The sequence below is a fragment of the Hyperolius riggenbachi genome, chromosome 8 (assembly GCF_040937935.1).
Source record: "Hyperolius riggenbachi isolate aHypRig1 chromosome 8, aHypRig1.pri, whole genome shotgun sequence".
NCBI lineage: Eukaryota > Metazoa > Chordata > Amphibia > Anura > Hyperoliidae > Hyperolius > Hyperolius riggenbachi.
The window spans coordinates 262,044,507-262,068,337 of record NC_090653.1 but is presented as its reverse complement, the minus strand read 5'-3'; the positions used below and the strand labels follow the sequence as shown (position 1 = coordinate 262,068,337).

Here is a 23,831-nt window from a genome sequence, read left to right as displayed (position 1 = left end):
GTATACTGAAAAGTGTGGGATGTTTAAGTAGTCCTCATGGGCCACTAGCAACAAGGATCAATCACCCGGGCTATTCGAATTCAATTCTTTGGGGCTATTAATAAGGTTGAGGGTGTCTGATTTTAACACTTTTTGATCAATTTTTTCCCTATGGGTCAATATTGTCGAGTTTATAGAAGGGAGCAGATGTTTCTGTAACAGATGTCTAAAGAGACGTCTATATGCACATTCAATCCAAAATCCAAAAAATTCCCCCCTCCCAGGGCCGGCCCGCTCATGAGGCGGGGTGAAACTTTTGCCTCAGGCGGCACATTTCTAGGGGCGGCACCCGCCCGTCCGTGGGTGCTGGGAGCTGGCCGCCGAGCTGGAGGGGTAGCGGGCAGGATGGGGGTATTGGGCCTAGCGGCGGGAAGGGGGGTTGGACCCCCCCCCTCCCTCGCCTGGGTCCCCCGATCTGCGCTCCCCTCCAGCCTTAAATAGTTAAGAAGCAGCCGCTACTCGTAAGAGGCACGGGCGGGGAGGACTCACCTCTTCCTCGTTCCAGCGTGCGCTCCACTGACGTCACTTCCTGCAACGTTGCAGGAAGTGACGTCAGTGGAGCGCACGCTGGGAAGAGGTGAGTCCTCCCCGCCCGTGCCTCTTACGAGGGGGGGGGGGGGCGGCGGCGGCGGCAATTTTTTCTAAATTTGCCTCAGGCGGCAAAAAGTCTAGGGCCGGCCCTGCCCCCTACCCTTATGTTTTTTTTGATTAAAGCAAAGAAATTAAATACTCGGGCTCGCTGTGACTAGTAGTCCGCCTAGGCTGCTGTAATTGGTTCCATTAAGACTCGGAATCCGCATGCGCTGACTTATTCAGCGATGTTGCGGGTAGAAGGGAACCATGGGTAATGTAGTCCATAGACAAGCGGACAGCTTAACACCCTAAGGCTTCTGGGAGATGTAGGCTGAGAGCGGCGTTAGCACCAATAGAAAACATTGCGAGTATGGGCACTATGGGTAATGTAGGCTGCGGAAGTGAATGGCAGCAGTAGTGGCCAATGAGAACGGCTTGAGCAGGTTACCATGTGATGCGGGGGGAAGATACTAAAGGCGTCTCCTGGCTCTGAATGGCCAAGCCCCTGATAAGTCAATTGACGAAACTAGTTGGGCGGAGCTTGAGGAGCCGGCGAGACGCTGAAGGATCCTGTTCTTAATTTTACATGCGCAAATTTTAGATGGAAATTGTAAGTGCACTACTTTTACTTATGTATTAAATAAAACGGAATTACGCTATGTACAACCTTATTTGATCTCTAGGAGTATTAATCTGGAGGAAACGACACTACTGATATAGAAAAACGCTGTTGTGCTGGTCTGTTACGGGTCGGCGCCCGCATCTGGTGAGAGGCTTGTGTATCCGTGAGGTGGAGGCACACGCGGTGTTTGAATTGGAAACTGGGAGCACTGGTGGCAATTTTAAACTGTAGAGTATTCAAACAGTATTATGCTATTGCTGTTCATTTTCTTTGTATGTATCCGGATATCTGAGGAGCACCACTGGAGCGGATGCGATTGATGACAGTTGGCAAAGCCAAACACGCTTTTCGCTGATCTGAAAGGATTAGCCACAGAATCTGGTGAGCGTATATTGTTTCTCTATGGGGGATGTATGAAGATAACACAACTTATTAGCATCAAGCTACAAAGACTTGGTTCTCTTTATAAGGACTGATGTGTCCATGGACTATGGCTTAATCGGTGATCAGATATAGGAATGTTGAGAAGGACTATGTGTATTACCTGTTGAGCGCTAAACTGTTCTTTATTATATTATAATTCTGAGTGTAGCACACACTTTTTTGCAGAGAGCGACCCAGGGGCATATTGGGTAGTTTGTTTGGAAGCCTGAAAGTGGAGATTAAATATAGAGGAGCGCACGATATTATTAAGAATTTTAGGTGAGCATTACCTTCATTCCCGGAGGAAGGGAGATATCGTCACGTTTCACCAGACTGAGGATCAGAGCGATCACCATGGCTATTACCGCGGCCAGCAGCAGCACCAGCAGAGCCACATGCTTGGAGTCCAGACCCATCCTGAATCCTGCAAGAGATGACACAACATGTAGGATTATAGCAGGGAACGTAATGCCTGCCTGAAGGAGTGAAGCACTAGTACAGGCTTCCCGCAGGCTTTATTCACACCTAAAAACCAAAACGCCAGCTCCACTAGGCGCTGCGTTTCTGGTAACAGCGCTTTTCTAAGCGCTTTTCCAGACCAGGCACGAGTTGCTGAGCGCACAGCACACAAACTGCGCTGATATGAACCTCATTCATTGCACAGGCGTTTTGGGGGTGATTTTAAAAATCGTCTGCGCTTGAAAAAAGGCCGAAAGCACCCCTAGTGTGAATGAGCCCTAAAAGAGACACCACAACAACATATAGCAGAATGTAATAGATTATTCAGGATTCACACTTTTACCTTAATTATTCTGCTTTCAGCATCAAAAACACTTCCCATATCTACATATTACTTTATATTGGTCTGTAACCCCCGTCCTCCCAATGTGTTTAGCCTAGGCTGTTTAGTTATGGAGCTTTCTCCTCCCAGTGCACTCTGGGAGACCAGGTGTTGCTTCTGCTCACTTTGGAACACACAACAAACAAACATTCTGCAGCAGTTCACCTGCCAGTAGTAAAGATGTTACCACCTGTCATAAATGTCAGAATGTAAATCGGGGTGAGGAAATATTTTACAATAGGCAAACACTGACTAAATAATCTATAAAGGAACATTGTAAAATGTAAGTAATTTTAATCATGAAGTCACTTCGGAGGGGGCACTGGATGAAATGGCGGGGTGAGCAAACATCTGAAACACAACAGTCTTTTATTACATGATATTGTCTTAATGAGATCCTTTAAGCCAGGACGTTTTGTATTTTATTATTATTGATCAGCCCCCCCTCTCCCCTGAAACCTCCACTGTACTGCCGCCCCCCCCCCCCCAGTATTCCTAAGCAACACTGCCTTCCGGGAGATCCACTTAGAATCTGGGAGAGAACTGTGGCCAAGCAGACACTCATCCTATCTCACTTTGGACCTGGGAGAGAGGCGTGGCTTTGCAGACACTCACCCTATCCCACTTAGGACCTGGGAGGGAAGCATGGCTTTGCAGACACTCACCCTATCCCAGTTAGGACCTGGGAGAGAGGCGTGGCTTTGCAGACACCCACCCTATCCCACTTAGGACCAGGGAGAGAGGCGTGGCCTTGCAGCCACTCACCCTATCCCACTTAGGACCTGGGAGAGAGGCGTGGCTTTGCAGACACTCGCCCTATCCCACTTAGGATCAGGGAGAGAGGCGTAGCTTTGCAGGCGCTCACCCTATCCCACTTAGGACCTTGGAGAGAGGAGTGGCCTTGCAGCCACTCAACTTATCCCACTTAGGACCCCGGAGAGAGGCATGGCTTTGCAGACACTCACCCTATCCCTCTTAAGACCTGGGAGCGAAACATGGCCGAGCTGACACTCACCCTATTCCACTTAGGACCTGGGAGAGAAGCATGGCTTTGCAGACACTCACCCTATCCCAGTTAGGACCTGGGAGAGAGGCGTGGCTTTGCAGACACTCACTCTATCCCACTTAGGACCAGGGAGAGAGGCGTGGCTTTGCAGACACTCACCTTATCCCACTTAGGACTAAGGAGAGAGGTGTGGCATTGCAGACACTCATCCTATTCCATTTAGGACCCTATTCCATTTAACCGCTAAGGGGGTTAAAGGAAAAAAATATAGCAGCCTCCATATCCCTCTCTCTACAGTTGTCCTTTAACTTCTGCAAGTAGTAAGGCAGCAGACCTTTGCTTACACTGTAAATAGCAGAAATACTATAGAACACTGATTCTGATAACAGTATAGATAGATATATGTTGCCTGGTTGCCCCTTCACAACCATTTTTCCAGGACGTCACTGGAATGAAATTTGAGGGCGTAAAAAAAACATAAAAAATGACAGGGCTTGCGGTGTAAGAAACACGGCTCACCTTGCTGCAAATAAATCCACTTCCTCAGGAATGTCTGGCTGGTATTAAATCTGGGCAGATTGATAGGCTAATGGCCTGAGCGGGACAACATAATCTCTCGAGCATTAAACTCAGCTGCTCACAGTAATGGGCCGAGATACTGTCTGACGCCGGAGAATCCAGCGAGCACATGGAAGCAATTCTCCTGACACGTTTACTGCAACTATCTGATAACTTTAGAGGTCAAACCCTTTTCTGCATCTCAGCTTGCTGATGGTTAGACAGTAACACAAGTCAGGGCTGGATATATCATTTTTCCACAATTATTCAACTTTCTTACGCTGCTACCCTCTTTTGTGTGTAGGAAGAATTGCCTGGGGTACAAAAATGGCCAGAAGCAGCCCTGAGTTGCAGTAATCACTGTACCACTGTGTCCCACCCAGTTTTAGGACTGGAACCCACTACACAACGCTATCACTAATCGCAGTCGCTAGCCTCTTGTATGAGTGGTTTGTAAGCGATTTCATGAGCATTTTCGGTAGCGATTTTAAAAAGTGTAATCAATTTGCCAGCGGATGTGTAGCGATTAGCGTTTTTAATTCTGATTGGTCCTTTCAAATAATTGTAATTTTGTTACAGTGTGCAGTAATGTAAAAACGCTAGCAAAATCGCTCCGTGCAGGTTTTGATGAGCGATTACGCCAGCGTTTATATACTTTACATTGCAGAAACGCTAACCGCTAATCGCTAAATGCTAAAAATGCAGCATGTCCTGTGTTTGCGATTTTGGTAATCGCAACCGTTCCAGTGGAATTTGGCCCATCCATTAACATTAGCTGAGCGTTTAGGTAAATCGCTAGCGGTTTGAATCGCTCCCTAAACGTTCACAAAATCGCTCACAATTCTCACACAGCACAACAAGCTGCTTTTCTCTTACTGCATGCTGTAAGTGTAAAAACAGTACAAAAATGCTGCCCCTATAATCTCTGCGCCTGATGCAAATGTTTCACCTTGCTTCATGAGAGAACCGGCCCTGTATACAAGTGTTATAGAGTTATCCTGCTCAATGCAGTGCAAAGCTATGCAGCTGTTCATCTTTCACAATTCCACCTTACACTCACTGAATGTAAACATACTGTTTTACCCACTTACTTGTTTGACAAATAAAATGTCCAGAACGGATAGGAAGTTAACTGATTTGCAATGTTATCTATGGCATTTTTGATCGAAGCCATGTAAACTGCCAGATAAATCAGCCAGTGTATGGGCACCATAAAAGCAAAATGCTTTTTTTATTATTAAACTTCCATAAATACAGATGAGTGTTACATAATCCTGTTTCTATTTACTGTTAAAATTATTTTGAGTTCTTAAAACTGACAATAAGCTAAAAACGTAGCGTTTTTTTGGCAACCATGGCAACAGTACTCTGTGTGCTCAGTCAGGAGTACTGTTGCCTGAAGGCTGTTCAGAATTCCGGTCTTGATAAAGGACTATTGCGCAGCACTCAATAAGAGGACAATTAGGCACAGATAGGCCCAGTGCACACCAACAACCTCTAGCAGATCCGCAAAACGCTAGAGGTTTTTGAAGCAGATTTCAGAGCGATTCTAGGCATGTTTTTTTTCAGAGCTGTTTTCTACTTTCCTATACTATAACATTGAGGCAGAAACGCCTCAGAAATCTAAAAAAAAAAGCTGCAGGACAGGAGTTTGCGTTTAGGGGAAAAACAAACTGCTCTGGTGTGCACCAGCCCATTCACTTTCATTAGCCAAGCGGTTTTCAACCATCAAGCATTTTAAAACGCTTGGGGCCTGATTCACAAAGGGGTGCTAACAGTTAGCACGCTGGTGAAAAGCCCTTTATCACGCCTAAACTCAGTTTAGGCATGATAAGTTTAGGTGTGATAAGTTTAGGCATGATAGGAGGTGGCGCACAATTCATTCAGCTGTCATTCCTAATTGTGTATGAAGCAGAAAGAAATAAGAAAAGGGGATACATTAGCAGTGACTGCAGGCCAGAGAACTAGATATTAAGGTGTTGGGGAGGTTGTGAGTACTGTGGCCAAGTACATTTGAAATCGGCGCCGGTAGACTTGGGCGCAGGATACATCGGTATATAGCTGATCCTGCTTCTGCACAAGTCCGGGCCGATTTAATTACTATTCCCCCTCCAGGCCGCCATGGATAGTGGGGGAATAAAATAATTCGGCTTCCAGCGATTGCTGGAGGCCGAATTATCATGTTTTTAAGCAACCTCAGCTCCGTCTTCTGACGGAGCCGACATTACTCACTAAGCGCTTCAATAGGAGTGATTCCTATTGAAGTCTATGGAGGCGCCGGCTGCGCCCAAATCTAGCAGCGCTGAAAAGCACTGCTCCGCCTGTGGCCCTCTTAGTCTAATAGCAATCAGTGTGTGACAGCTGGGGTGGGAGGGATGGAGGGGCGCACTTTGGTGTCTCAGCCTTGGGTGCTGGAGGACCTTGTCCTGGCTCTGATAGAAAGGGTTGCTAAAACCATGATAATTAATGTAAAAGTGAGTAATTTTCTCATTCTATTATTTATCACTACAGTGCCTCTTTAAAGGGAACCCGAGGTGAGAGGGATATGGAGGCTGACATGTTTATTTCCTTTTAAATAAAGCACATTGCCTGGCTATCCTGCTGATCCTTGGGCCTCTAATACTTTAAGCCATAGACCCAGAACAAGCATGCAGATCAGATGTCTGTGACAAATCTGACAAGATTAGCTGCATGCTTGTTTCAGGGTTGTGATTTTGACCCTACTTACCAGAAAGATCAGCAGGACAGCCAGGCAACTGAGGATTGTTTAAAAGGAAATAAATATGGTAGCTTCCATTATAGGTCTCAAACCTTACAATCCTTTTAGGCCTCGTTCCCATTACGTTCCGCTCGCGTTCTTTTTTTTTTTCCACTCCCGGAGCTTGGGTGGGCGATGCGGTTTTGTTAAAAGCGCTTTTCCAGAACGTTTTTTTAATTCACTCCCTGACGCAAGTCAGGAAGGGAAATCTGTGACCCAGAAAATAATACATGCAATGTATTTATTCTAACAAACGCGAACGCAATCGTTGCACAAAGTGATTTTGTGAGCGCGTTGCCTATACCTTCCATTGGCAGAATCGCCTCACAAATGGCCCTTGCAGCGCTTTTCTGAGCAGATCAGAAATAAACCGCTCAGATGTGAACTTTCTCATAGACAATCATTGCACAAACGCTTTCAGGGCGATTTTGAAAATCGCCAGCGCTTAAAAAAAATCTCAAAATTGCCCCTAGTGTGAGCGAGCCCTCAATGTTTGTCTATAATCCTTGCAGCATATAGCGTTGAAATGAAAGCCATGCATTTTGCTTTCTACAAAAGTGAATGCTCCCTCTAAACTCTCAGGGCCCATTTCCACTATCGCGAATTCGCATGCGTTTTTCACATGCAAATTCGCATAGCAATACAAGTGAATGGGACTGTTTCCACTTGTCAGGATTCCTTTGCGTTTTTCTGTGCAGAAAAAATTTGCATGGCAGAGCCATCAGAATTCGCATATTGCATGCCGCTATGCGAATCGCATACAATGTATTTAATAGGAAATTCGCATGAGGTTTGGGTATGCGAATTCGCAAAGAAACAATGGAAAAGCACACCAGCACTGCCATGGTTAAATTCGCATACATCATCATCCATGCGAATTTTCATGCAAATTTGCATGAAAATTCGCATAGACCTGCATGCAAATTTTTGAAGCGGCGATTCGCACCGCACAAGTGGAAATGCAGCCTCAGTCCGGAATGTCAGTCAACCCTATTTTCATGTTGTAGTTTTATAGGCTGGTTTGGTGTTTGCATTAATTATCTTAGTGTTTGACTATTCAGGTGAACCTCCCAGGCCTGCTCATAGTTCACCTCCAGACTGGCTGATTTCTTAAAGAAAAACCGTGACCAAGAATTGAACTTCATCCCAATCAGCAGCTTAGTTGATACCCCCTTTTACATTAGAAATCTTTTCCTTTTCACAAATGGATCATCAGGGGGCTCTATATGGCTGATATTGTGGTGAAACCCCTCCCAGAAGAAACTCTGAGGGCCATGGTGCTGGCAGTGGATCCATCTGAAAATGGCGCCTGCGAATAATGGCGCACGGTGTTGCCGCTAATCCGTTTGCCACTTATCGCTATTTAACGTTAAAGCCTTATTGTTATTTAACGTTAAAGCCTTATCGTTATTTAGCGTTAACACACAGAACCCTCTCTGTACCTATCCCTAACCCCCCCCTGGTGGTGGTGCCTAACCCTAACCACCCCCCTGGTGGTGCCTAACCCTAAGACCCCCCTGGTGGTGCCTAACCCTAACCACCCCCCTGGTGGTGCCTAACCCTAAGACCCCCCTGGTGGTGCCTAACCCTAAGACCCCACCTGGTGGTGCCTAACACTAAGACCCCCCTGGTGGTTCCTAACCCTAAGACCCCCCCCCCCCAGTGGTGCCTAACCCTAACCCCTCCCCCCATTGGTGCCCAACCCTAAGACCTCCCTGGTGGTGCCTAACCCTAAGACCCCCCCCAGTGGTGCCTAACCCTAACCCCTCCCCCCATTGGTGCCCAACCCTAAGACCTCCCTGGTGGTGCCTAACCCTAAGACCCCCCTGGTGGTGCCTAACCCTAAGACACCCCCAGAGGTGCCTAACCCTAACCTTGACAGTGTTACATTAAATACATTCACCGTTTTGCAGTTAAATAACGTCTGCAGCTTATGTAGGGCACTATTGATAAATAACGTCTGCCGTTTGGCAAATGAACGGCACTATTGATAAATAACGTTAGTGTGTGCCACTACTGATAAATAACGTTAGTGTGTGCCACTATTGATAAATAACGTTAGTGTGTGCCGTTTTTCTTCTCTTTTCCCTGTGCGCCATTATTATGCAGTACTAACGATAAATAGCGATAAGTGTATCTTTTTAATGCAGCGCCATTTTTATGCATAGGCGCTGTGCACCATTATTCACTGATCCGCCTGGCAGTTTCCTGTCTGTAAATCTCATTGCATTGTGGGAAATAGCTGTTTACAGCATTTTCCAACTGCCAAAAAAGCAAACAGCAGCTACATCAACTGCCAGCAGTAAAAATGTCACCATGTGATAAATGTCAGATTTTACAATGGGCAAACACTGACTAAATCATTTATACATAATTATTGTAAAAATGAAGCACATTTTTATTACATTATTTTCACTGGAGTTCTTCTTTAAGAGACACACAGTGGTGTAGCTAAGGAGCTATGGGCCCTGGTGCAAGTTTTACACGGGCCCCCCTCAAGCACGCTATACATAACAATTGATACGGCGCACCAAAAGCTGCCAATGGTAACTACAGTGTCAGAGGTGCAGGAAGGAGATGGGGAACAGTTTGATAATGATTAGAATTGTTTAAAGCTTCTATAGAAATGATCATTACCAACACAGGACCAATGGAGAGCTAATACTGTGATTGAGGGAGAGCCTGTCGAGGCCCCTCTAGTCCAAGGGCCCCGATGCCGTTGCAACCTCTGCACCCTGTATTGCTACACCCCTGGAGACACACCAACACTTATGAAGCTTTCTCAGCATCAGCAACCTCCCACTACACTGGACTTGGCTGAAGAGGTTGTTAGGGGCCCGCATGCATACCTATGAATATGCCACCGGGAGATTTGGGTGCAGGCTAAAGCTGATAAACTTCTCACCCTGCACCTGCACAGTCCCGGCGGTGTTAACTACTATTCCCCCTCCAGGCCGCCATGGATAGTGGGGGAAAGACGTAGTTCAGCTTCCAACTATTGCTGGCGGCCCAATTACAGTGTTTTTGTAGTAATTTGTGCTCCATAATTTGACGGCACACAAATCACTCACTGAGCGCCACTATAGCCATAATTATTTCCTACTATGGCCTATGGTGGCGCCGGCTGCACCTAAATCTCCTGTGCTGTTTTTGCAGCGCTCAGCCAACATGGCTAATGCTGGGTACACACTGTGAGATTTTATGGTCGATTTACTGTCAGATCGATTCTTTCCAACATGTCCGATTTGCTTTCCGATCGATTTTCGTGAACGTTAATAGGAAATCGATCGGAAAATGCTCAGAAATCGATCGGAAAGCAAATCGGACGTGTTGGAAATAATCGATCTGACAGTAAATCGACCATAAAATCTCACAGTGTGTACCCAGTATAAGAATCTAGTGTGTGCTCGGGCTCCCCCGAGGCATGCCAGATCTTCAAACAACTGCAACGGGCAAGCTCATTGTTCTTCCCTGCCCCAGGGAGCTTCTCCATCATGCGCCGCCCCTCCTCTCCTCCCCATAGCATTAGTAAAGTTTGCACGGCAGCAGTCAGGGGATTGATCCGTATGAGCTCAGGCCAGAGCTGTTGCCCTAGAGTCCTGACTCCTACAAGTGACAGTTATAGTGCCTGTGTGAGCACCTTCAGGAGAGCACCTCCTTTAGGGGAAGTTCAGCTTTGTTAGGAGTTGTCCACAGGCGTAACTAGAAATCACTGGGCCCGCCTGCTAAACTTTGGATGGGGCTCTCTCCCCATGCACACTGAATAGGGACCGTTACACATCTTTGTCTGCAGAACTTTGTATGAATCCTTATCAGTGGCTGAGCAGATGCAGTCATTAGAACAATTGTGCACAGAGCAGAAAGTTTTTTTTCTCCCCTTACCCTTAGTTGTCAGTCTCTCAGAATGGGCCCCCCTGTGGCTTCTGGGCATTCCTGCAACTGCATCCCTTGCAGGGTTTATTGTTACGCCCCTGGAGTTGTCTTATATTTAGCAGCTGTGGAAGTGAGACACTGATCCGGTGTCTACATCACAGGGCTCACCACTGATTTTCCATCAGTACCGGTATATGTGACAATCCGTCTGTGCTGACAAAAGTTGCCTGACCGGAGCCTCCAATGCAGCTCTGAGGAGGCAGAATAAACAGAGAAAGAAATGAAGTGAAGCACTAAAGATCCCCGCCCTCAGCTGCACGTCGTGTATCACAGCACCGCGGGGCAAGGCAAACAATCTATTACATCATTCTCTTACTAAAGCCTTCGCATGACTGATGGAAAATATCACCAGCTGCTCTAAACACTCCTTCCTGTTCTCTTCTATTCCCTGCTCTTTATACATCTCCACCTCCCTCCCTTCCTTCCCTTTTCCTCCCTTTGCCTTCATTCTGTGGTCTTCCTTCCTTCCTTCCTTTTCCTTCATTCCCTGCTGTTCCTTCCATCCCTCTCTCTTTCCTTCCTCCCTTTGCATTTGTTCCTTGCTTTTCCTTCCTTCCCTTTTCCTCCCTTTGCCTTCATTCCCTGCTCTTCCTTCCATCCCTCCCTCCTTCCTCCCTTTGCCTTTGTACCCTGCTCTTCCTTCCTTCCCTTCTTCCTTCCCTTGCCTTCATTCTGTGGTCTTCCTTCCTTCCTTTTCCTTCATTCCCTGCTTTTCCTTCCTTCCTCGTTTCCCTCCTTCCTCCCTTTGCCTTTGTTCCCTGCTCTCCCTTCCCTCATCCCCCCCCCCTCCTTTTCCTTAGTACCCTGCTCTTCCTTCCCTCCTCCCTTTTCCTTTGTTCCCTGCTCCTTCCTCCCATTGCCTTTGTACCCTGTTCTCCCTTCCCTCCTTCCTCCCGTTTCCTTTGTTCCATGCTCTTCCTTCCTTTTTCATCTTGCCCTTTCTTCCTCCACGTTTACCTTAACTCATTGCCTTTCCTTTCTCTCTAATTTACATTTTCCATCTCCTCTTCCTCCCTATAGTTCACTGCACTTCATTCCTCCTCCCATCCCTCCCTCACTTTTCACTTCTATTTCCTGTTCTAAATGTCTTCCTTTCCATCCGCTCCCCCTTATTCTTTCTTCCCTTTGCCTTCACTCCCTCCCCTTCTCTTCCTTGCTTCTTCCTCTTGTCCTACCTCGATTTGCTTATTTGCTTTCATTTGTTCCTCTTCTTGTCTCCCTCTTCCTCTCGTCTTCCCTTCAGTTCCCTGTTCTCCCCATTCCTCCTTTCCACCCACCCTTCTTTCCTTACCCTTTTATCTTCTTTCCCTGCTCTTCATTTCTTCCCTGTTCCTGCTCTTCTTTACCTTACTCATTTTCCTCTATTTTTCCTACCTTTATTATTCCCTTTGCCTTTATTCCTTACTTTTCTATTTTTCTCCCTCTGTTATTTTTCTCCTGCAGTCCTCCTTTTGCCTGAATTCCCTGCTATCCCTTCCGCTTTCACATTTCCATTCCTCTCTCTCTCTATTCCATTCTCCCTAGGTTGTCCCCTTCAGTTCCCTGCTCTCCCTCCCCCCCCCCCTCCTTTCCTTCTTCCTTCCTCTTCCCTGGTCCCCCTTCCTCTTCCTCTTCATTCACTCGGTCTCGCTTCCTCTTACTTTTCATTCATTGCTCTTTCTTCTTGCCCTCTCTTTCCTTCTAGACTCCCAATTCATCTTCCCTTCTTTCTTCCTTTTTCCCTTTGTGCTCCAATACTTCCTGCTTCACAGCTTCCATTCTATTTCCTTCCACACTTTTCTTCCATACAGGGCCGGTTTAAGCAACAATGGGGCCCCAGGGCAAAATAAACATGGGGGGGCCCCCCAACATATACACCGGAACAAAAATCGGCATTAGGGGACCTTTTTTGCAGTTGGTATAGTCAGGGTGTGAAGTCCCAATCAGTCGGAGCTCCACATTCTGGCTATCCCAGCCTGCATCGGGGACAAGAGGTTAAAAAGTTTCAGGAGGGGGGACCCCACATAATTTAAAAAAAAAAAAATTCCCACACTCTAAACATAAAAATAAATTGGGAGAATAGGAAAAAATGCCAGGGATCTTCATACAGCCATATTGCGGCTGTATAGCGATCCCTGGCCAAAGCGCTGCGGCTGCATATGGACCCCCTGGAAACCCCGTCAGGAAATGTATTGCGCTTTCATTTGATGCATGTAAAATTACACTACCGTTAGGTTTGCTACTAAAAGTGACATTTACCGCATTTATAAGTATACTTTTTTTCCTTCGAAACTTTAAAATCGATTTTCTCAAAAACTATAAGGTCTTTTTGAAAAATTGTTTTTTCCTCTTATTCCTAATGATCTCCTTAACATACCCTGCAAAGTTAGGGTTTCTAGCATTGAAGGTGGATTTGCTATTAACCATTAAAGTCGGCAGGTTTTTAAATGTGTTTTTTTTTCCTTTGAAACTTTAAAATCGATTTTCTCAAAAACTATAAGGCCGATTTGAAAATTTTTTTTTTCCTCTTGTAGCCACTGGGGGCCCCTACAAGCTCTGGGGCCCTGGGGCAGCTGCCTCCTTTGCCTTAATGGTAGCGCCGGCCCTGCTTCCATACCCCCTAAATGTATTCATTCTTCCCTCTCTTGCTTCTTTGCCCTTTACTTTCATTTCTGGCTATTCCTTCCTGTTCCTTGCCTGCCCTGAATCTCTTTCTTCTTTTCTCCCCTTTTTTGTTGTTACGTCTTCCTTGCTCTCTTCGCTACCATTTCATTCCTTGCTTTTTTTTCCTTCCTCCTTTCCTGCTACCCTCATCTTCTTACCTTGTTCTTCCTTCCTCCCTTCTGTCCTTCCTTCACTACTCATTTCAGCTGGATTATTTTACTTTTCTTGCTTGTAAACTTCAGGCAACCAGGGGGATCCTCAAATCAGAAGTTATAACTCAGTGGTGCATGAAAACTGAATTTACCAGCCAATCAACAATTTGAAAATTCCTTAGACAATTTGTTTTATATGTAGACGTAATATTTAACATGCTTTAAGGAGGCCACACATGATACAATAAAATGATCCAATTTTATTGCAATTCAAAAAATTGTAAAATGTGGCCACCTTAAGGCTAGTTACATACCGGGACGTTGCGTTATAGTGGACGTTATGGTCGCATAACGTCCCCTAACGCAACGCCTGCCGGTGTTGGTAGAGGACGTTGGGTGAGCCGCGTTCAGCGGCTCTTTCCGCATTAGGGCAGTGAGAGTGGCGCTGATTGGCTGGCGGAACCACGTGATGCGGAGAGAAACACTCCGCATCACGTGGTACCACCAGCCAATCAGCGGCCACCAGTGCAGTGCATATTGAGTAGCCATGTGCGCGGCTACGTAGCGGCCTCTCCCCGCCCCAACACTGAGCATGTGCAAACAGTCTAACGCGGCTTAAGCCGCTGGAACGCTATAGTATGCTGCATGCTCTGAAGAACGTGCAGCGTTACATGTAACGCAACGTGGGCTGTGTGAACAGCCCCATTGACTTTGTATTGCTGTGAGTTGAGGAGCGTTACAGGCTGCGCTAACGTGCGCCTGTAACGTCCCTGTGTGGAAGCAGCCTAAGGGATGGAATGCATTGTGATTTGCGATATAAAAATATATGTTAAAACCCAAATGTGATTGGTTTATTTTTTTAAAAGTTTGTTAGTGGTGTCGGTGCTACTTTTTGTACATTTAGCCTTTGTTGGTAAATAGGTAAGAGGTCAGGAAAGACGCCTTTTTAACTCAGTATTGGGTATTAATTGACTTTCAATAAAGAAGGAAAACTTTATTCTATTGATTCGATGCTGGTTAAAGCTAAAGCTTGGGGCTCCAATACTGGGAATACAGAATGAGTTTTTCCGGCAGATAAATGGCTCGGTAGATAATTTCCGAGAGGTCGGATCTGATTTCGATCATTTTTCTGATTGATTTTCTCATAGAAGTGAATGGAAATCGATCAGAAAAAACGATCGGAAAATCAATCGGAAAAAGGAAATCTGCCAAAAAAAATCATCTTCTTGTATTCCCAGCATAAAGGCACCTAAAGGGCAGCATTATCCAGTGTATGGAGAATCCAGTGGCTGCCTCTAAAATAGTTTTTCATTGATTGAAGGAGTTTTGGATTCTTTTGTTTACAATTTTTTCTGCTACATTTTTTTACACACTGCACAGGCGCACATACACATATACAATGTTTCAAAAAGGTTTGACCTCTGCAAAAGAAGTGCAGTTGGACATTTTGAAATTGTTCTAAATGGGGCCTTAACGGCTTAATGGTGATACGTATTATTATTAGTAGTAGTAGTAGTAATATACTTCTATCCTCATGTTCTGTAGTGCTGAGCAGAGTACAATATAGACAAAATTGTGGAGCAATATATTGATTGTAGACCTATACAGCAGGAGAATACAGTGATGCAGGTAGATAAATACATACATACATAATGCAAAATGTAAAAATGCCATCTAAAAATGCAGTTATATGCTTATGCAGAACCAGTGGCGTAGCAATGAGGGTTGCAGTGGTCTCGACCGCATCGGGGCCATCGGGCCAGAGGGGCCAGAGGGCCAGAGGGGCCCCGTAAGGCCCTCCCTCAACCGCAGTATTAGCTCTTTATTGGTCCTGTGCTTGTAATAATCACTTCTATGGATGCTTTGAATGATAATAATGATTAACCAGCTATTACCCCATCCCCAGGGACGGATCTAGACCAAGTTGCGCCTGGGGCAAGGTCAGGTTTTTGCTCCTAAACTGCCATTCCCCATCCACCGTATCACACCCTGCGCCCACTGCCATCTACACACCCATTGTTGTATTGTTCCATATGTTGAACTGTTTGCTGTATGCATTCTATTTTTGAGCACAGTCTGGAATAAACACAATTTCCATGCACTGCAGTGCCGGATGTTTTTCACTTTTTTCCTTTGACATTGATATGCTGTTGCACCATGCCATCCTGAGCACGCAGTTAAGAACATGGGTCTGACTTTGAGTCCATCCTGCCAGATCTAAAGGGCTAATTCTCCAGGTAGTGCCGACCACTATACTGTTTTGCTACTTTGTTTTGACCCATCCACATTTTGCAGTCTTTTTAAAGAATTCAACAAACTGCGCCTGGGGCAAGAGACCCGCCTGCCCCCCCCCCCCTCTCTGAGGTTGGTGTAGAAGGGAAGCAGGCAGGTGTAGAAGGGAAGGAGGCAGGTGTGTGTGTGCATGCGTGCGTGCATGCGCGCGCACACACATACACACACACACTATAAAATTAATCTAACATAGGGACTGTCTATGCAAAAGGGGAACAGATACCTGTAGCGGCTATAAAACAACTCTAAAATAGAGACTGTTTCTGCAAAAGAGTAACAGCTGGGGGCTATGAAATTAATCTAAAATAGGGACTACCTTTGCCAAAGGGGAACAGATTTTACAAAGTTAAACTGAAATGGGGACTGTCTTGCAAAAGGGGAATCAATGGGAGCTATGATATTAATCTAAAACAGAAATAATCTCTGCAACAGGGGAAAAGGATGGGGACAGTAAAATGAATCTAAAATATGGACTGTGTTAGATGTAGAGAGGCACCAGTAAAGAATCTAATATTTAAAAACATCTTAACCTCCTTGCTGGTTATCCCGAGCTCAGCTCGGGGTAACCTGCGCAGGAGGATTTCTCAGGCCTCGCTGGGCCGATTTCTATCAAATAAAAAGGAGCACACGCAGCCGGCACTTTGCCAGCCGCGTGTGCTACCTGATTGCGTGCAGCGGCGAAAGAGGGTCCCCCCAGCCGCCCGAGCCCAGCGCAGCCGAAACAAACAGTTCCGGCCAGCGCTAAGGGCTGGATCGGAGGCGGCTGACATCAGGACGTCGGCTGACGTCCATGATGTCACTCCGCTCGTCGCCATGGCGACGAGGAAAGCGAAACAAGGAAGGCCGCTCATTGCGGCCTTCCTTGTTGCGATCAGAAGTGCGCATACGGAGCGCCCTCTAGTGGGCTTTCATGCAGCCAACTTTCAGTTGGCTGCATGAAATAGTTTTTTTTAATTTAAAAAAAACCCTCCCGCAGCCGCCCTGGCGATCTTAATAGAACGCCAGGGACGTTAAACATGTGTGTGTGTGCGTGGCGGGGGGTGAGTTTGGGCGGGGAGGGGGAACAAAAATGAGCAACTGGAAAAATTTCAGTACAGAGGCGCTATATTAACCCGTCCTGACATTTTTCCAGTTGCTCCTGTGTCTGACAGCCACAGTCATGACTCATAAAGGCAAATGCATTGTGGGAATTGAAGTTCCGTAACAGCTGGAGGGCCGAGTTTGCCCATACCTGAGCTAGAGGCTATGGAATCATTCTAAATGGGGATTTTTTTATTCAAATGGAGAACAGATGGGAGCTATGAAATTAATTTAAAATAAGGATTGTCTCTAAAAAAAGAAATAGATAAGCGTTATTAAAGCAAACCTGAAATGAAAATAAACCTATGAGATAATGAATTGCATGTGTAGTACAGCTAAGAAATAGAGCATTAGTAGCAAAGAAAAGAGTCTCATGGTGTTTTCCAGTATAAGAAGAGTTAAGAAACTTCAATTGTTATCTGTGCAAAAGAGCTTCTCTTAGCACTTAACCACTTAAGCCGAACTGGACAAGATTTCTCGTCCAGATAGGCTGCGCGCACTCCCGCGCCCCCCCCCCCCCCGCCCCCGTGCGCGCTCCCGCTACCTGCCATTAGCCCAGCGAACAGTGATAGGGATTATAGATCCCTTTCACCGATCGCATCCCCCCGGAGAAAAGCCGACAGCGTCTCTCCAGACGCTGCAGCTTTTCTGCGTGCCAAAAAGTTCAGAGTCTTCTTTCTTCTTCCTGGGAGTGAGCTCGATCGCTCCCAGGACTATTTGACTGTGGCCATCTTGTGGCCAAATAGTAAAACCACACCCACATACATTTCACAATAGACATATACACTTTTTTACATTCAGAATAAAACTGTTTACCTCCCACACCAAAAATTACCCACATACAATTTTTAATAAAAAAAAAATGTACAATAATAATAATAATTAAAAAAAACATAAATAGTTACCTAAGGGTCTGACCTTTATAAATATGCATGTCAAAGGAGTATATTAATATATTACACAACACTCAGCATTCAAAATTAGTCTTTCAGAGCAGTCTGTGAACTAATGACCACTCCTCTAGCAGAGGAAAAGTAAATAGTCCAGGAACATTTGAGATAATAAAAGTCAGATAACAGCCCTCTCCACGACTAACTTAGTCGGAGAGCTTAATGGCTTGTTTGCATAGAGATAACAAGAGTTATCAACTCTTCCTATACTGGAAACAATTAAGGGGCCCATACACTCAGCCGATTTTCTGGCCGACCGATCGATCCCGATCGATCGATCGATGGCCGATTTCGATCGATTTCGATGGGTTTCCATCGAACTGGCAGGGTGGAAAATTTAGGTCAATCTGATGAGATTGCTTATCAGTTTGCATTGGCCTTAATGGAAATCTGATGGCAAAAAAATGCCATCAGATCGAATTTCAATAGATTTCAAACTGAAATCTATTGGAATTCTATCCTGGTAAAAAATGTTCTAAAAACGCATCAGATAGATCATCAGATGCATTTCTTATCTATCTGCTGCCAATCTGACGAGTGTATGGGCACCTTAACACTGATGTATCTGATCTTAATGTTTTATTTCTCAGCTGTGCTACACATACAAATCATAATATCATCATTTTTTTTTCGCTTCAGTGTCTCTTTAAGTGGTTAAAGGATGCCCGAGGTGACATGTGACATGATGAGATAGACATGTGTATGTAAAGTGCATAGAACACAAATAACTAGGCTGTGTTCTTTTTTTTCTTTCTCTGCCTGAAATAGTTAAATATCAGGTATGTAAGTGGCTGACTCAGTCCTGACTCTGTGTGACCCTCATTGGTAAGAAATTCCAACTATAAATGACTTTCCTAGCAGAAAATGGCTTCTGAGGGCAGGAACGAGATAAAAAGTATCAATAGTTCATACATTTTTGCTCTGGCATACTTTAATGAATGTGCCATTGAGCAAAAACAATAAAACAGTTAAAACTTAAAAAGTAGATTTAAACATAAAATAAAACTGTGGGATATCTTAAAAAGTCATTTTTTAGGAGAAGGAAGATAGATACAACTGTTTATTTTATTAGTTTATTTTCGCCTCGGGTGTCCTTTAACCCTCCTGGCGGTTTGTCAAAATCCGCCAGGGGGCAGCAAATACGTTTTTAAAAAACATTTTTTTTTTCATGTAGCGAGACGAGGTCGTGACGTCAAAGGGGACTCCGATCCACCCCACAGCGCTGCCTGGCACTGATTGGCCAGGCAGCGCACGGGGTCTGGGGGGTGGCTGCGGCGACGCGTATAGCGGCGGATCGGCGGCGATCGGGCACTGCACGCAGCTAGCAAAGTGCTAGCTGCGTGCAGCAAAAAAAAAAATTATGCAAATCGGCCCAGCGGGGCCTGAGCGGTGCCTCCCAGCGACATAGCCCGTGCTCAGCACGGGCTTACCGCCAGGGAGCTTAAACAGCCAAGAAACAGTGAGAGGCAGCTTGAGATAAGGTTTTGCTGCAGGAAAGTTCAAAGGGTCATTAACTCTGGTTTGTTTTATAGCTTAAACTACTGAGTGTGATATAATGTTACTTAAAAAAATGATATAACTGAAACTAAAAATATGAGACTCTGCGCTTTGCTACTTAAGTTCTATGAATTATCTGCTCTACACATACGATTCATTATATCATGAGTGGGCAGCACGGTGGCGTAGGGTTAGCACTCTTGCCTTGCAAAGCTGTGTCCCCGGGTTCAAATCCCAGGCAGGTAAACATCTGCAAGGAGTTTGTATGTTCCTCCCGTGTCTGTGTGGGTTTCCTCTGGACACTCTGGTTTCCTCCCACATCCCAAAAAACATACAGATAAGTTAATTGGCTTCCCCCTAAATTGGCCCTAGATTATAATACATACACAGACATAAGACTATGGTAGGGGTTAGATTGTGAGCTCCTCTGAGGGACAGTTAGTGACATGACAATATACTCTGTACAGCGCTGTGAAACATGTCAGTGCTATATAAATAATAATACTTTTTTTTCACTTAAAGTGAATGTTTACCGTATTAAAAAATAAAAAGTCAGATACTCACCTAAGGAGAGGGAAGGCTCGGTCCTAATGAGCCTTCCCTCTCCTCTCCCGGTGCCCGGTCCCGCGCAGGATCCCCCGTGGCAGTATTCGACCAGTTCGGTCAAATACTGCCACTTCCGCATGCCTTCGGGAGCTTTCGGAAGCCTTCGGGAGCACTCGGGCTCCCGAAGACGGGCCGCTCCATGTTACGCATGCGCGAGCGCCCTCTATGACGCACTCGCGCATACGTAGTATGGAGCGGCCCGTCTTCGGAAGCCCGAGTGCTCCCGAAGAACTCCGAAGTCCCTGCGGCGCGGACGCGAACGGGGGAGCCAGCGCAGCACCGAGGGCACCGGGAGAGGAGAGGGAAGGCTCATTAGGACCGAGCCTTCCCTCTCCTTAGGTGAGTATCTGACTTTTTCTTTTTTAATACGGTACCCATTGGCTTTAAGGTTTGCTTTAAATCAATCTAAAACAAAGGGGACCTGGGTAAAATGAATGTAAAGTGGGGACTGTCTGTGCTACAGGGTGATGGATGGAAAGCTTAAAAGTCATCAGAAATAGGGACTGTTCCTCCAAAGAAGTATCAGTTTGGTGCAGTGAAATCCTCCTCTCCTGACAGTTCATACTGCCCTCCATACACATCTCTATCACTGTGCTGAAACTATGCAGTTATTATTAAGAGATTAAGTGTGAGTAAGGCCAAACCTCCAGCGAGCAAACAAGGGCTGTTTGTGGATTGCATTACAACATACCTGAGGTCCTGGCACTGGCTGCTCCCTCCTGCGATGCTCCGGAGGCCAGGAGGAGACTGAGGCTGCCTCTCCTAAACTTATGATTTAACATCTCACTTCCCCTCCCACTGGCTGACCAGAAAGCTTACCCCCTCCTTCCCAGCAGCCTTACCTTCTGCCTGCATGTGGCAGCTCCATGCGTTTAACCTGTCACTCACCGGCCGCCCTGCGGTATACATACCAGGTGCAGGTGAATGGGTACAAGTGACCCCCCCTCCCAGCTGCTGCACAGGGAGATCAAGAAATCATTTTTCACCTGGTTTATAATCATAACCATAAAATTCTTTCATCGGCTACAAAAGCAGGTTCCACAGGCGGAGCCCAGTTTATCTTTTGTAACTGTAATCTCTCTCTTACATCATCCATGTATGTTATTTCTATAGAGGATGTGTATGAGAAATAAGTCATTTATCACTCCCACATCTACAGGTGAAATAATATCATTGTAAAAAAAACAAACAAACACTCAGTTCTGAGCTAGGTACACACATCAGATAAAAGATCACAGACCAACCTTCCATGTAGTAAGAGAGCCATACCTGCACAGTCTATTCTATGGAGCTGAACTCCCCGTCAGATAAAAATCTTTGCAAGATGCTGCACACACAGATGCTGTACACATGCTGAAGATCAGTTCCTGCAAAATGCATTCATAGTCTATGATATCTGCAGATCCTCATACACACCTTGTTTAACCGACATTCATCTGCAGATCAGATCCACCAGGATGGATCTTCAGATCTGCAGATGATTGTCAGATCTGCAGATCAATGTCTGTTAAACAAGGTGTGTATAAGATCTGCAGATCTCATAGACTATAAATGCATTTTGCAGGAACAGATCTTTTGCGTGTGTGCAGCATGTTGCAAAGATTTTTATCTGATGAGGAGTTCAGCTCAATAGAATAAACTGTGTAGGTATGGCTCTCATCAGTGGCATAGCTAAGGAGCTGTGGGCCCCGATGCAAGTTTTACAATGGGGCCCCCCAAGCACTCTATACATAACAATTGATACGGCGCACCAAAACCTGCCAAGGACCACTACAGTGTCAGAGGCGCAAGAAGGGGATGGGAAACAGTTTGTTAATGATTACCACTATTCAAAGTATCTTTAGAAGTGATTATTATGAGCACAGGATCAATAGAGAGCTAATACTGTAGTTGAGGGAGGGCCCCTCTGGCCCAAGGGCCCCAATGCGGTGGCTACCTCTGCACCCCCTATTGCGACACCCCTGGCATTCATACTACATGGAAGGGGGTAAAATTGGTCTGTGATCTTTCATTTTCCAAAGACTTTTATCTGATGTGTGTACCCAGCTTGATTCTTCAAGTGTACCTGAAATGGTTTAACTTTCTGCTGGTAGACACACACACACACACACACACACACACACACACACACACACCACTAGCCTCGCTCCCCAAATGTCACTGACCCTCATGGCCAGAGGCAAGGCCACAAAGGCTATGGCATAGGTAGCTAGGTAACCAGGAAGCAAGGGGCGGGCAGCAGGCTTGCACACTAAGGCAGATAAACTGCCAAACATTTAAACTGCAGCTGTCACAAACCCAGTCTGTGGCCACTCTGCTTCCACAGGGGCGAGCAGTGGAGCACTCTGGCCCAAGGGCCCCAGTACAGCCGAAACCATGGCTATGCCACTGCCACCCACCCATTAGCAGAGCGGTAGTAGAGAATTATACAGGTCCTCTTCACTCTTTTACACTCCTCTTCAGTGTAGCTCACAGCCACCCTGTGCAGCCAATCACCATGTGGCTCCCAATTCATGTGGTGATAGGCTGCAAGGTGCTGCAATGAGCTACACTAAAGAGGAGGAGCGGGTTATGTTAACCAAGGAGTGGGCCCCTTTAGCCCCCGGGTCCCCCGTGTGGTGGCGGGGTCACAGGGGCTATTGTTACACCTCTGCTGCTAGAGGACAATACCCTGGTGCCACAGTGGGGCGTAAAGCTGTGGAGGGGGAGGGCTCAACTGCTCATCCACTCAGGTCTGTTGTGGGCGTGGTGGTTTTGGGTGGGAGGTGTCCTGGTGGCTGCACTGTTATTCATTGATCAGGTTGGCAGCACATGTTATATGACCCTGCTGGATAGATTCCCTGGCCATGAGAGTCACCACGGTGGAAGGGGGAAGAAGATGTGAATGTTGGGGGATTCCCATCAAATGTTTTGCCTGGGGGGGAGGGGGGAAGTGATTAGAAGTTGTGCCCCTGGCTTAATGGAAAAATCCAGCAAAAAAAAAAGAACTGTTAAAATCTGACACGGCCGACAGGTATGGATGAGTCCATCTCCTCATGGGGGGGGATTCTCAGGGTTTTCTTTGTTTTCAAGAGCATTTCCTGAATGGCAGTTTCACTGCCAAAATAGTAAAATACCAGCTAGCCTCCCTACTCACTGAGCAACTGTCATTCAAGAAATGCTTTTGAAAACAAAGAAAACCCTGAGGACACCCCCCAACCCCCCAATGAGGAGATGAACTAGTCCAAAACTTGTCAATTCTGCCAGGTTTTAACTTCTTACTTTTTTTTGCTAGGGTGGTCCTTAAAAAAGTAATAATTCTGCCTGCCATGCAAATTTAGTGCAAATTGTATGCAGCTCAGACTGACATTGAATTGCATTTAGTTGGCCCAAATCCAAGCTGCACACAATTTGCACTAACTTTGCATGAAAGCTTGAATTACTAGGATCCCATTGACCATCTCAGCTTTAGCACGCTAAATGTACTCTAAATAGCTTTGTAGTTATTATTATTGCGGTTCCCATTCATTACTGATTTTGCTCCTGCTGAGAGGTCTCGGCATGGGGATCTCCCTGGATGTTTCCTGTTTAAACACTTCCTTCTTACCCAAGCCCCCCAAGTGTCCCGAATACTGCGGGACTGTCCCGATTTGGGCGGGGGGCTATCCCGCTATGACCCCCTTGTGTCCCGGCCCGCAATGGGAGGAGGGGAAAGAATGATCGAGGCGCTAGCCGCCAATACGAGATGCGGGATACAGAAGAGGGAAACCGAGAGCCCAATATAGTGTAGTAAGTACTGCAAAAATGGATATATGTAAAGAGTACAATATATATACTCACAAGACAGGGCTACCTCCAGGCAACCACTGTATAGGCAGG

At 46.0% G+C, this 23,831-nt stretch overlaps 1 protein-coding gene across 1 annotated transcript in view; it reads right to left on the bottom strand.

Moving 5' to 3' along the window:
- LOC137528545 (ectonucleoside triphosphate diphosphohydrolase 8-like) overlaps positions 1 to 20,705 on the bottom strand; it is an 89,568-nt gene extending 68,863 nt beyond the window's left edge. The window contains exons 1-2 of the mRNA XM_068249877.1: positions 20,665 to 20,705; positions 1,948 to 2,081 (exon numbers count right to left, since the gene is read on the bottom strand). Of these exons, the coding sequence (XP_068105978.1) occupies positions 1,948 to 2,073 (126 nt within the window). The 5' untranslated portion in view covers positions 2,074 to 2,081; positions 20,665 to 20,705. The remainder of the gene's footprint in view (positions 1 to 1,947; positions 2,082 to 20,664) is intronic.
- Between the last annotated feature and the right edge of the window lie 3,126 nt (positions 20,706 to 23,831).